This window comes from Engystomops pustulosus, chromosome 3 (genome assembly GCF_040894005.1).
Source record: "Engystomops pustulosus chromosome 3, aEngPut4.maternal, whole genome shotgun sequence".
Taxonomy (NCBI): domain Eukaryota; kingdom Metazoa; phylum Chordata; class Amphibia; order Anura; family Leptodactylidae; genus Engystomops; species Engystomops pustulosus.
The window spans coordinates 129,330,803-129,344,859 of NC_092413.1; the positions used below are offsets into that span (position 1 = coordinate 129,330,803).

Below are 14,057 nucleotides of genomic sequence, written 5' to 3' on the forward strand. Positions count from 1 at the left end.
TATACAACTAGAAAGTATTTTATATGGCACAATGCTGGCTGTTATTTATAAAATATTTTGTAGGAATTACCTTTCTAAGTGGTCCTGTATTGGCCTTTGTGATTTTTTTTCCTAACAATTCAGTGCCTACACAGCAAAGGCTTTTCAGCTGGAACATGAAAATATACAAAAGCAATAAGGTTGTGAGGACTTATACCCAAGGTCAGGCTAATTTGGGTGATGAAAGACTCAGCATTTCAATGGGGAGGTTTACCTTTAATCCAGAATACAAGAATACAAACATTCTTAAAAATTGAATGGGTTATAAAATCTTTTAATGTTCCTGTCTCCTTGAATGTTAATGGAAGTCTTTCTTGAAGGAACAATTTAATTAGAGTTTTAATCTCGTATGTTAACAGTGCAGGTTATCTACAAAGTCATCTTATTTATTTTCTAAACATTTTATAAACGTTCCTCCTTTCACTCAAGTATGAAATATAAATACAGGGTACCTTTCCCAAAGAGGAAATGTATGGTCCAAATCTAATTTTTTTGAGTATATTTCTGTTCTATGCTTAAAAAAAAGAAATCACACACTAGTCGCTACTGTAGCAGCATTTAAAAAAGAATGCTGAGTCTAAAGATAAAAGGCCTGTTCTATGCAGCACGTTGTAATAACCTTAACCTGGCCACTATTGGGAGAGTCTTCAAAGGAATGTAGCTAGAAGTATTTTTCATTACTGGAAAAAACTAAATTATAGCCCTAAATACCAGTATGTTGTATGAAAGGTTGATAGTAGTTCGTAGATTGAGCTTCACCATTTTGATATGTAGTCATGTTTCAGACACCTAGGGGTAGATTTATCAAGTAAGGTGGGAATTGGAAGTTATCCCCTTTATACCAGGAAAGGAGTAGGCCATGCCGGGCCGCAGGCACTCACACAAGCACAATATCTATTACCTGCGCCAATTCCTGTACTTCTGAAAAGCAGGGCCTTGCATTGAAAGGATCGGGGTGGATGAATGTGCACCACATATAGTAAGAGGACGAACATTTAGAACTTTTTTTTCAACATGCTATACACAGTAACTTTCTGATAACAGCTGAATATCACAATTATTTATGTCAATTAGGTACTGTATATCAAGTAATAGAAAGGAAATAGTTAATAGTTTTGTAGAAATTAACAGAACCCTATGAAATACGTATATAATTTATTAGTAGACCAAGTTTTGAAAACATCCTTTTGAGCAGACAGGGAAGAACTCAAGGTTTCAAGCCATAGTATCTTTTCACAGCACATAGAACACAAATCAACTCAAGAGATACATTTCAAGTCACAAGAATGCATTTTTATTCCTTTAGTTAGATAGGACACTTAAACAATGCTAATAAAGGTTTATAAATAGTCATCTCGTGGCCACTATATCTAGATTTCATCGCAACAACGGAAAAAAATGGAATGTCTATTGGCTGGTAAGGAAGGTCAGTTTAATAAAGAAAGTGCTCAGAGTGTATATTATAAAAGGATAAGGTTGGATTTGGGGACATGCTGCATTAGATTTATTAATAAAAATTTGGGTCTATAATCTTAAAATATTAAGCAATCTAACTACCTCTGAATCTCAGTGCAGTAAACATACACAAATGCATTGATACATTCTGTACCAAGCCTATTTCATCTCCTTTCATTGTATTCAAGTCACAGAAGTAAACTCCTGGCCAATTCCAGAAAGTATTATTTAACATATGTTCCTCTACATTAAAAGGAGAATATACCATAGGCAACAGACTGAAAGGCAAAAAATGTAATGTAGAGGGAAAAGTCGTTCATTGTTGCCAGTTCAAGTCCAGGGAATGGTATTCCTAAAATCCTGACTGATCTGCTGTAACACGGTGCCCCTTTTTAAAGTAACTTTCTAATATATTTTCAAGGGGTCTCCAGAATTCTACGTGATGCTATAGAATCAATTTGCCCAGTATATTGTAGCTTGCCTTTCATTTTGGAAATGAGACAACGCACATCTATCCAAGGTAAGGCCTCACAAGTTGAATGTTTGATAAATAAAATTGAAAAATAAAAACTACAAAAGACCACAGACCACATCACTATAAATCTACTAGATCAAAATGTCAAAAAGTATGAATTAATAAAACCCGCAATTACTAAAAACCTGTTCACTTTATATTAAAACTCTATTACACAATCATGGAATGCCTAGATCCTCTCTATGTCGGAGGTTGTTTTCCCTTTACTTCAACCCATATGTACTAATCTCTTAGTGCAACAATTAATTCACCAGACAGCTACTTAAGAAGGTTTTGTAGCATTGCAGTAGCGTATGTTGGCCGGGCTTGTCTACTTTCAATTGCATTACTCAAGTACTGAATTCCACCACAGCGCTCCCAAATCTCTTCAAACTGTCTCGGCAAAATCTCTGCTCCACGCTTTCTTGTTAAACCAGTTTCTTCAAGGCTCAATTCACACATCTCCATGTCATCTTTCCCTGAAAAGAGTTTCATTTAGTTGTTAGGTCAATTTCTTGAATAATATTAGTAGAATTTTGAGACTAAATTTTAGCATACACTGCTGTATCTTAAACCATGACCCATTTATGATTGGTCCACTCCATTTCTACTCCACTTCCATATATTAGGACAGGGCTTCTGAAATGTGGTGCAATGCATATATATGCATGAACAGGGGAGAGGAATATTTAGTCAGCCATCTATTGTGCAAGTTCTCTCACTTAAAAAGATAAGAGATGCCTGTAATTGACATCATAGGTAGACCTCAACTATGAGAGACCAAATGAGAAAACAAATCCCGAAAATCACAGTGTCTGATTTCTGAGGAATTTATATGCAAATTATGGTGGAAAACAAGTATTTGGTCAATAACAAAGTATTAAGATGAACTTTTGTTATTACGTTTTCTGAAAGTCTTCACAAGATTGGCACACATTGATGATGGCCCATACCTCCATACAGATCTCCTCTCTAGCAGTGATGTTTTAAAGCTGTCAATGGGCAACAAGGACTTTCAACTCCTTCCAAAGGTTTTCTATGGGATTGAGATGTAGAGACTGGCTAGGACACTCTAGGACCTTGAAATGCTTTTTATGAAGCCACTCATTTATTGTCCTGGCAGTGTGTTTGGGATCAGTGTCATGCTGAAAGACCCTGTCACGTTTCATCTCCAATGCCCTGATGGAAGGAGGTTTGCACTTAAAATCTCCAACAGATGGCCCGATTCATTCTTTGATGTACACGGACCGATCAATCGTCCTGGTACTTGTAGAGGGAAACAGCACCAAAGCTTGATGATGCCATCTTATGTTTCACAGTAGGTATGGTGTTCTTTGAATGCAACTCATCATTTGACCATATGACATTTTCTCAGACTCTTCTGGAATATCCAAATGTTTTCTTGCAAACTTCAGACAGGCTGGATATGTACTGACTTAAGCAGGGGGACACATCGGGCATGACAGGATTTGAGTCCCAAAGTGTGTTACTGATGGTAGCCTTTGTGACGTTGGTCCCAGTTTTCTGCAGGTCATTCACTAGGTCCCCCCATGTGAATCATTTTGACCCCCCATAATGGGAAATCTTGTGTGGAGCCATGAACGAAGGAGATCATCAGTGGTCGTGTATGTCTTTCATTTTCTAACTAACTCCCACAGTTGATTTCTTCTCACAAGCTGCTGCCTATTACAGATTCAGTCTTCAGCTTGGTGCAAGTCTATAATTTTGTTTCTGGTGTCCTTTGACAGCTCTTTGGTTTTCAACATAGTGGAGTTTGGAGTGTGATGGTTTGAAGTTGTGGATGGGTACCTTTTACACTAATATTAGAGAGCCAGAAATCTTGCTGGTTTGTAGGTCACCAAATACTTATTTTCCTCCATAATTTGCAAATCTATTCTTTAAAAATCAGACAGACAATGTGATTTTCTGGATTGGTTTTCACATTTTGTCTCTCACAGTTGAGGTCTACCGATGATGTCATTTAGAGGCCTCTCTCATCTTTTGGAGAACTTGTACAATTGGTGGCTTTTTCCCCAATGTATAGCATTTTAACAAATACATCACTCCCACTATTTCATTTAGGTCAAAAGGATAACTATGACAATAACTAGAACAGCATAACGAAACAACTCACATAGTAAAGAATATTTTACAGAAGTTTCCCTAGACCAAAACTACTTATTGGTTAAAGGGTTTGCACTACAGACGTAAAAGTTATTGAATTCCCATAGAAAGGAATACTGTGCAAGTAGTGCATGTTCACCTCTGTTCAATTTTGAAAAAGGGACTTTATCACAATTTCTGGCGGTCTCTATAGTTGGAATCTCTTTTTTTGAGATTTTGAAACAGTTGGATGGATAAAAAAAACAAACACCAAACTGATCAGGGTACAGTATACAATGTCATGAAATTGAACCTGTCACTAGGAATGTGATTTTTAGCTGATGACAGGTTAAAATAGCCTATGCTATGCTGATTTTAAAAATTCACATTACTTTCCTCCCTGCCAGCAGCATGGGACGAGTCCCGGGAGGAGGGGGCACCTGCAGCCTGTGTGTGTGTCAGTTCCCTCTCCACACTCATGCAGATCCCTTCCCCCTTCCTGTCATGTGCACTGAGCAGGGGAGGGTGTGGGATGGTGTGGAGGAGAGGAAGAATGCATAAGGAAAGGCACACAAGCTGACCCTACCGTGGGATGTACCACAATCTGCTGGCAGGGAGCTAGGTAATGTAAAAACAATTATAAACTGCTGAAAGACTGCGGGCAAAGGAATTTTTAAAATCATCATAGCATAACCAATTGGAACATGTCACCAGCTAAAAGTGACATTCACGGTGACAGGTTTCATTTAAGCATTTTGCACTTTAAGACCAATCCTCTTCTAAGACAAACAGAATATGACAGTATAAATAGTACCAAATGGCAATTGGAGAATTCACCTTATGTATATAAAGAAAAAATATAAGTGGTGAATAAAATATAACCTTTACTTCAATTCGTTAAAAACACTAAATAAAGAAATGTGACTATGAAATGGTAATTAGACACAATCCTGGACTACATCTGTCTAAAACCGAAACCATAAGTGGTTAGCTATCGACCATATAAGCCACAAGAAATCTGTGAGTAATACATATATCAGGCCAAAGAACTACAATGAGTATAAGGTAATACGGTCATGGACAAATGTAAACTCACCATGTATGCGATTGTAGTGGTTGTGGTTTAAAAGGAAACACCGTGAAATTAACTGTCCAGGTCCTTTTGCCCTGGGCATCTCGACCGGGACCAATGTGTCTAATATGGCTTAAAGTTTACAAGCGTAACAACACTACATGTGTAGCACCATTGCCAGAAGGTGGCTACAATATCAATTTCTATCTCCCCTGATGAGCCTAAAGAAAGGTGAAACATGGCATGTAGGGACATGCTCCACCTATCACTTTGAGGTTTAATTTTATGCCCCTTCCTTTTGAATTTTAGGCTTGTATTAGGGCCAGTGTTAATAGGTAAAGGTTCCGGTTGGGGTTACAGCTGTTTAGGGCTGTGGCTCCGGGGTTAGGTTATATAGGGTGTATTAGCCATCTGTCATATTAGGGGTAAAAAGGGATAGTACTTTACCCACTCAATGCCCCCTTTATCATTGACAGTCTGACTGCACCCCTGTGAACAATCTCCTTTATTTCCAGATTGACCCCCGAACAACGGTCATTGCCAATTTTATCATATTTGTGGGCATCTACACCGGGTATTCTATTGTAGTGGTCATGGTTTAGAAGGAAGCAGCCTCTCCTGAATTGTTCACACCAGTGTAACTGCCCACAACTGCGATAAAATTGGCAATGACAGTTGTTCTGGGATCAATCTGGAAATAATGTTGCGGTGGAACAGACTATATAGGAGGTTGTTTACAGGGGTGCAGTCAGACTGTCAATGACAAAATGGGGATAGAGTAGGTAATGTACTATCCCTATTTACCCCTAATATGACAGATGATTAATACACCGTATATAACGTAACCTCAGAGCCTCAGCCCTAAACAGCTGCAACCCCAACCGGTACCTTTCCCCATTAACACTGGCGCTATTACAAGCCTAAAAGTCAAAGGGATGGTGCATGAAATGAAATCTCAAAGTGATAGGTGGAGCATGTCCGTAGATGCCATGTTTCATCTTGCTTTAGGCTCATCAGGGACATATAAATAAATATTGTAGCCACCTTGCAGATTCTGGCAATCAAGCTATATCTGTAGTGGTGTCATTCTTGTAAACTTTAAGCCATATTGTACACGTAGGTGTTCTCCTGTTGGAGATACCAAGGGCAAGAAGTGCTGAGCAGTTCAGGAGACGGTGCTTCCTTCTACACCACGACCACTACAACAGCATACATGGTGAGTTCACAATTGTTCATGGCTGTATTACCTTATACTCATTGTAGTTTTTGGCCTGATAAATTTATTAGTCACAGATTTCTTGTGGCTTATATAGTCGATAGCTAACCACTTTTGGTTTCGGTTTTAGACAGGTGTAGATATAGTCCAGGTTTGTGTCTAATTACCATTTTATACATTTCTTAATTTAGTATTTTTAAAGAATTTAAAGTTTTATTTTACTCACCTTTTATATTTTTTCCTAAGACAAATAGAAACACAAAAAATACAGCACTAAAGTGAAGAAACCAGTAAAAAAAATATGTTTAACCCCTTCCCGACGGGTCCCGGGTCATGGAGGCCGAGCCCTCTCCATAGCCGGTAAGTCTTTGCTGCATATTGCAGCAAAGGCTTACCGGTAACACCCGCGATCGGTGCTAGCGATCGCTGCCGGCGGCTTCAAAGAGATGGAGCCGCATGGGCGCCGCCATCTTGTCGTGGATCGGTGCTCCCCGATGACGTCACGGGGAGCGGCGATCCGTCGCCATGGTAACCTCGGGTGTTCCGAACACCCGAGGCTACTTCGTTTTAACCCATGCATTACAATGTGCTAATTGCACATTGTAATGCATGGGGAGTAAAATCCCCATATACTGCCATACTGCAGTATGGCAGTATATGATAGGATCGATCAGACTACCTAGGGTTAGAGTACCCTAGGGAGTCTGAAAAATAGTAAAAGTAAAAATAAAAAAAAAGTTAAAAAAAAAAAATTATAATAAAAAAACCTAAAAATTCAAATCACCCCCTTTCCCTAGAACTGATATAAAAATAAATAAACAGTAAAAATCATAAACACATTAGGTATCGCCGCGTCCGAAAATGCCGGATCTATCAAAATATGATAATGTTTTTTCACTATGTTTAACCCCGTAACGGAAAATAGCGTCCAAAGTCGAAAATGGCATTTTTTTGCCATTTTGAAAAATATAAAAAAATTAATAAAAAGTGATCAAAAGGTCGCACAGTCCCAAAAATTATAGTAATGAAAACGGCATCAAAATTCGCAAAAAATTACACTATCCACAGCTCCGTACACCAAAGTATGAAAAAGTTATTGGCCCCAGAAGATGGCAAAATAAAAAAAAAATATTTTGTACAGGAGGTTTTAATTTTTTTAAATGTATGAAAACATTATAAAACCTATACAAATTTGGTATCCACGTGATCGTACCGACCCAAAGAATAAAGTAGACATGTCATTTGGGACGCAGAGTGAAAGCTGTAAAATCCAAGCCCACAAGAAAACGTCACAAATGTGGTTTTTCACCATTTTCACTGCATTTGGAATTTTTTTCCCGCTTCCCAGTACACGCCATAGAATATTAAATACCTTCACTATGAAGTGCAATTTGTTACGCAGAAAATAAGCCATAACACAGCTCTTTATGTGGAAAAATAAAAAAGTTATAGATTTTTGAAGTTGGTGAGTGAAAAATGGAAGTGAAAAAACTAAAAAAGGCCAAGTCGTTAAGGGGATAAATGGATTCTTCGCGTTAGTGCTGGACTTTTAACATTTGGGTTTATATTTCCTGTGCAATGGAGCCTTTGCACCACTGTTTTCTGGCAGCAGGATTTTGCGTTTGTTCATTTGATTCTCTTCTTACAATCACGTTACACAATTCGGTGCAAACAATTGTTGTTCTATGCTGTCTGTTGGTGGCCCCATGTATGAGCATGTGAGCTGACCTAACACACTGATGACATATTTTCATTGTTTGCTGCTCATGATTTGCACGTTTCTGTGCTCTAAGGGGTTATCTTTCACTTTTCAATTGATATAGTTTGTATAATAAAAAGTTATACAATTTTCCCATATACCTTTTGGATTGATTACTCAGTTTTCTAGATCTCTGCTTCTGCCCTGCTACACAAAGCAGCTGTGTGACATCACATGACCATGGACAGATTTCAATGCACTGAAAGTAAACATAGAAGCTTTCTATAGAAAGTAGAAGCAAAGTATTTTGGAATATTGTATAACATTTCATTACACAAACAATACCATTCACTGAAGTTGGGCAACCCTTACAAAGACTTGGGCCACATGCACAGTGTATCTGGGGCCCTGAGCTTGCAGCCCAAATTGTGGCTAGCTCACGGCTCCCATTGACTTCTATAAAACTGATACGGTGTGTTGAGGCCGCCATGTCTCACTGCTCTGTAAGCCGGCACTTTGAATGGATATGAGTGGGGGGAGAAGATGTGTGCACGGTAATATGCATGAGGCTCTGAACTATCATTTATAAAAATTTCAGGGGTAGTGAAACCATGAAATAGTTATGCAGTTGCTGCAATTTGAGCACCCTTTTGACTCTCATTCATTGTAGACATAAAACACTACAAGACACATACCAGCTACTAGCAAGATGGGTGGCTTATCTGGATGAAGCTCCATTTGACGGGCGATCCAAGGTCCATCAAAATGTGCATACCACCATCCTTTCTTCTTGTTCTGAGGCTCCTTGTACTGGTCGGCTGGGCGAATAAAGGGAATGCGGAAGTATCGCTGCTGCCGGTTCACTTCAATTTCCTGTTGTCTGGCAGGCAGCTGCACCACTGGGTTCTGCTGGGCTGTACACATAGAATACATTTCATATCACCATATTGCACTGGCTGGTAATGACTCAAACTGAAAATAATTTGGCACACATTTGCTCAGTAATGTATAGCTTAGTACCTATGTTACAATAATTGACCACCATTACAGTATAAGAAAGTCGGAGAGATAGGATAATAAGCCTATGTTGCACTTTGGCCTTTCACCGATATTACTGCCTGAAGCTGAGCAAGTCATACTATAAAATACTTGCTATGGTAATTTTATCACAGTGCCAGCCTTTCAAGCCTGAATATGAAAAATGGTGTACATTTAAAACGGTTGAAATTACATTACATGGCTCAGTACCTCTTCATAATATTGGCTGGAATAATATGAAGCTCAATTAGACCTTTAAAAATTTGTGAAATAGATTTCTGTGTCTGCAAAAGGACAAGTGGAACTGCTCATGTTCCTGCTTAAAGATATATTAAATGTAAAGTCTCTTATCTACTTTTCTGCATATGAAATGTTACAGGGAGGATGTCTTTGGAATTCTTTAATTAGATAGCAGACAGGATAGCCAAAAAATCTTTAATTTTACATGGAAACCTCAACTACTATATGAATTATAGCAGCAGCAGGTTAGTATTCATTCACAGCTAATTAATGTGTACACATCACCAGAGCTTGTGTGGATATTTGTCACAAAAAACTTACAAAGTCTTCAACAAACTTCGCATACCTGATAATACAAATCACTACAAGTAAGGCTACATTCAGAAGGCCGTTGCCCACCGTACCGTAGCAGCCCCCCCCCCCTCCATAGGAACATGTCCTATCTTTCTACGGGTACGGAGCGGTACGGTGCCGCACGGTTGGGCGTGCTCTCGTTGGGCGCTGTGGGCCCATAGCTGTCTACGGGGGACGTATATTGGCCGTATATACGTCAGCCGTATATATGTCCCCGATACGGCAGTGTGAATGTAACCTAACTGTGTAATCTCATCAGAGGGAAAAGTATTTAAATATTTTCAATCCCTTAGATATTTCATGTTATCAAAGTTTTAAAAAAAAGTGTACAAGTTGTTGCAAAGTTTGGTAGTTTTGTATCTGATTCCTTTAACTGATTCCAAAAGTATTGGAACAAACACCATTACAAGACGGAAATCGATAAAAGGAATCCGGTAGGTTACTTGAAGGCTTACAAATAATTGTTTAGTATTCTACACCCATGGATCTACAGTACCACACAACCTTTTCTACAGTGAACTTTAGACTTACAGATTGCAGAGGTAATGAAAATTATAATATTTTATACAGCTTCTTCCTCTTAAGTTCAGGTTTACATTGGCTCATATAGATAAAGATATAGATATATATGTGTAGTTAGGAAACAGAACTTTGTTGATAGAGTTATAATGAATGCTGCTGCAGAGTCATTACATTTTCTTTTGGGATTCAGTGAAATTCTGTCTTATTTGTACTTTGTCAGTTTTTATTAAATCTGCAGATTGAAATCTTTCCATAGCATAAAATGAATAAACAGCGTGAGGTAGATATGATAGATATCCATGCCAACTTCTCTTCCATCTCCCTAAGTTATTTTTGTTTCCAAACAGATTAAGTGCAGTTCCTCTCAAAACCACTTCAAAACAATGTATTACGGAACTGCATTGTAAGCAATTCCCTTATGTCAAGATATTATCCTACCGGCAACAACTATTAACGTTAATAACAGTCTTTGCACATATGTTATTCTTGCAGTCTACAAACGTTGGATGCTCAGTATAAATTACTTTCCAGTAACAGCTGCTCTCAACACCCCAATACACATATAGGACAGATATATTTTGACATTCAATTGCTCCAAAGCTTCATTCAACTCCATATTATATTTATTAGTATGTTAATAAAATTGATGAGGTGTACGTAACAAAAAAATAATGTAGATAACTAAAATTACAAAAAGCAAATATATCAAGAAATATACATCATAAAATGTGTAAAATACATATGAGGTATGGACCAGCTGGTGAATGTGTTTACCATATATATTTCAGATAAGTGCACAGTGGCTGGTAACTGGCTATGGCTGTACAGAGCCTATGCAACAGTTAACTCTTTATATTCACATGAGGATAGCAGCGTTCAAGTTTGTTATTTGAAATAACTTGCTACAGATGGTCTAATGACGTTGAAGCTTAGGATTGCAGTGTATAATGGTACAGGGTTATTGGTGGTGAAAGTGTTAATAGAGGTTGCAAAGCAGTTGCAATCCTAAATTTCAACTTCATTGGACCAAACACTCTTACTAGCTGGTCCATACCTTTATGTATTTTACACACATATTTATATATGTATATATGTATGTATATTTCCTGAAACATTTGCTAACATAGGTTAGTTTTTGTCTTATTTGTTTCATATATTTTTGTCACGTATGCCTCATGAATTTTATCAACATACTAAAAATAGAAAAAAATGTAAATAAGCTTCTAAGTAGTTGGGCACCATGATATATCAGTCCTTTAGTAGTTGGGCACCATCATATATCAGTCCTTTATCATCAAACCCCTGCCATAAGCCTTCCAATACATACTCTTTATTTACTTCCCAACATTGGTTGATGCCCTTTCCACAATATATTACAAACAATAACACAATTCCCCATGTACACATGCATGCCCGGTCAAGTGTGAAGGTATAATCAATGGGTAGAGGGAAGTAGCTTTCTGCAAGCAAACTTTGAAGCAACAGAATCAGAATAGTTATTTTAACATTACATTTGCAATTCCCTTTTATTTTGCTGAATTTATAATATAACTTTATTAAGTTCTGTTGAAAATATTTTACATTTTTTGCAGTATACATAATACACGCTGTAACTAGATGACAAAAGTATTTGTAGTAAAAGATAAAAGAATCAACCATTTCCCAAAAGCTAATCATTAATCATAAATGAATAGTAGCTGAAAAATCTGACCCTTTAATGCCGATTTATTATAAGTGGATATCAATGCAACTAGCCATGTGATCATGATCTATGAAAACATTCTGCAGTTGTGTAGCCTTGTGTACTGTATAATGTCTGGGAATATAGTATATTAGTAAGGACTCTATGCAGGCTATATGTGGACGTAGCAGCAATGCTTTCTGAACACATCACATGGCAGATGATATATTGTAGCCTTTATCCCACCACGTTATTCAAACGGTTAGCGCCACCTTATAGTTACCTCTCTTACCAAAGCGGTTTGCTACAGTTATGTCTATCAATGTTTAACCTTGAACTGTTAGACTGTGCCGTTTTTAGTTCATCCTCTTTAAATCCATTTCTATAGGTCTTAAATTACAACTATATATCCTTTCTACGTAACATGGTATAGCCTAGTCGTGTTCCATATGGAACACTCAGTTATGTTAAACACTGTAGGAAAAAAAAATTCCCATCCCTATAGCGTCATTGTTAGATTTTTCCATCTGTGTGCTATTATCTATTTTATAGCCCTTGGCAGAATATCACATGGGAAGCTATGAACTGCACCATCTCTACCTCCTGGGAGGACAGTGAAATCGTACAGTAAGATAACCCTTCTTACCATATTCTCCTACAATATCTAAGAAACCCTTTGTATAGGGAGACTTGTAATACTGATGAAGAACATAAAGTTTCACCAATCAACAGTACTAGCTATGAGGAGTTTTATGCTCCATTATGGAGAGAGTTTGTGTGGTATAGATCTCTAACCATCTACATAAAGTTTTGGACTTTTTACCAAAGAACAATTAATTAATTGAAGGGATGAGTCCCAGAAATTTTCAGATAGGAAGCAATAACTACAAAATAGCAGCAGTACTGGTCACCAGGCTATACAGGCACCAACAGACCCCTTCATTTAAATGGTATTAGACAAAAGTTCTCCTACAACGAAGGTATCTGGGGCACTGCTCTGAAATGCCAGAGCTACAGCCCATTCATTCTCAGTAAGTGGGGGTCCAAAGGATGATGGTATATCCAAGCTATATCCAAATGAGTTGCAATGATACAAAATGAAACACTTCTAATGGGCATTATGATTAATAATTTAACTTTGCAAATGTCTGCAACAAACATAAATCCTATGTTGCAGCAATTCTTTCCAGGTCATAGTTAGAAGATTCTGAGTTGTGTAGACAGCCACAGCTGGGGCCTGCACCTTCCTGCCTTTGAATTGTGATATAAGCTTACAGAGAGAATTAGGAACTATACTGTAATGGTATTTTTGTCTATCTTTGTTTTAGAAGGCATTAAGTCCTAGTTGAGACTACCATCTTTGTAACCTATACAGTACCTACACCATTGACTAAACTACTATGGTTTCAATGACATCCATAAGTGTAGCAAACAATATGTTGGTTAGTAGCAAAAAGCATGAGCACCTTTCCCCTTTCCCTTTTAGGTTAGTGTTAAACCATATCCAGACTTACTTGTGTTGTTCATAAATGGAGCAAAATCTGCAAACAAATATCATTTGGAATTGAAAACATGCAGCATACATGACAATATTGGGATAACAGTAGTTAAGTAACTTCACATCTGTGTTAAACTTTTAGGTCTGTTCCATCAGCCATCTTTTACACAACCATTACAATGTTTTAAATCATTTGCTTTATTTCCAGTTTTCTCTTCCTCTGATGAAACAGAATAACTGTAAGCACAACACAGATGCAAATTTAGGCTAGCTTCCCACAAGCGAGTTTGGTCCAAAAAAAACCCCACTTTGTGCACTGGAGGAATTTCCCGCATTCAACCTACTACCATCAGTCCAGTGATAGGAAATTTAGCCCAGAAAACCCTTCCAGTGCATGAAGCTTTTATCTCAGACTAAACTTGCTTGTGAGGATCCGGCCTTAGCCGAGCACATACATTCTCTTCTTTAGATGCAAAGTAAAATATACAGCGACATTAATATACAAAAATCTAAAGTGTATTTTAACCAGTGCCCAACTCATAATAAGTCCTCTAAAATTGGACATCTTCAATTATCTAAATGTGGCAAAGAGCATGATAAATATATCAAAAAAGAAACTCAAAATA

The 14,057-nt window shown here is 37.6% G+C and overlaps 1 protein-coding gene across 9 annotated transcripts in view; it reads right to left on the reverse strand.

Annotated features, from left to right (window-relative positions):
* Positions 1–1,182: 1,182 nt before the first annotated feature.
* The window catches only part of MYO6 (myosin VI), a 180,990-nt gene continuing 168,115 nt past the window's right edge, over positions 1,183–14,057 (reverse strand). For 6 of the 9 annotated variants that reach the window (XM_072142094.1, XM_072142092.1, XM_072142093.1 and 3 more), the window contains 3 exons: positions 13,448–13,474; positions 8,794–9,012; positions 1,183–2,487 (listed from right to left, as the gene is read on the reverse strand). In XM_072142094.1, coding sequence (XP_071998195.1) covers positions 2,288–2,487; positions 8,794–9,012; positions 13,448–13,474 — 446 coding nt within the window. In that variant the 3' untranslated portion in view covers positions 1,183–2,287. The remainder of the gene's footprint in view (positions 2,488–8,793; positions 9,013–13,447; positions 13,475–14,057) is intronic. The other 3 variants (XM_072142095.1, XM_072142096.1, XM_072142090.1) reach the window with 1 other exon arrangement.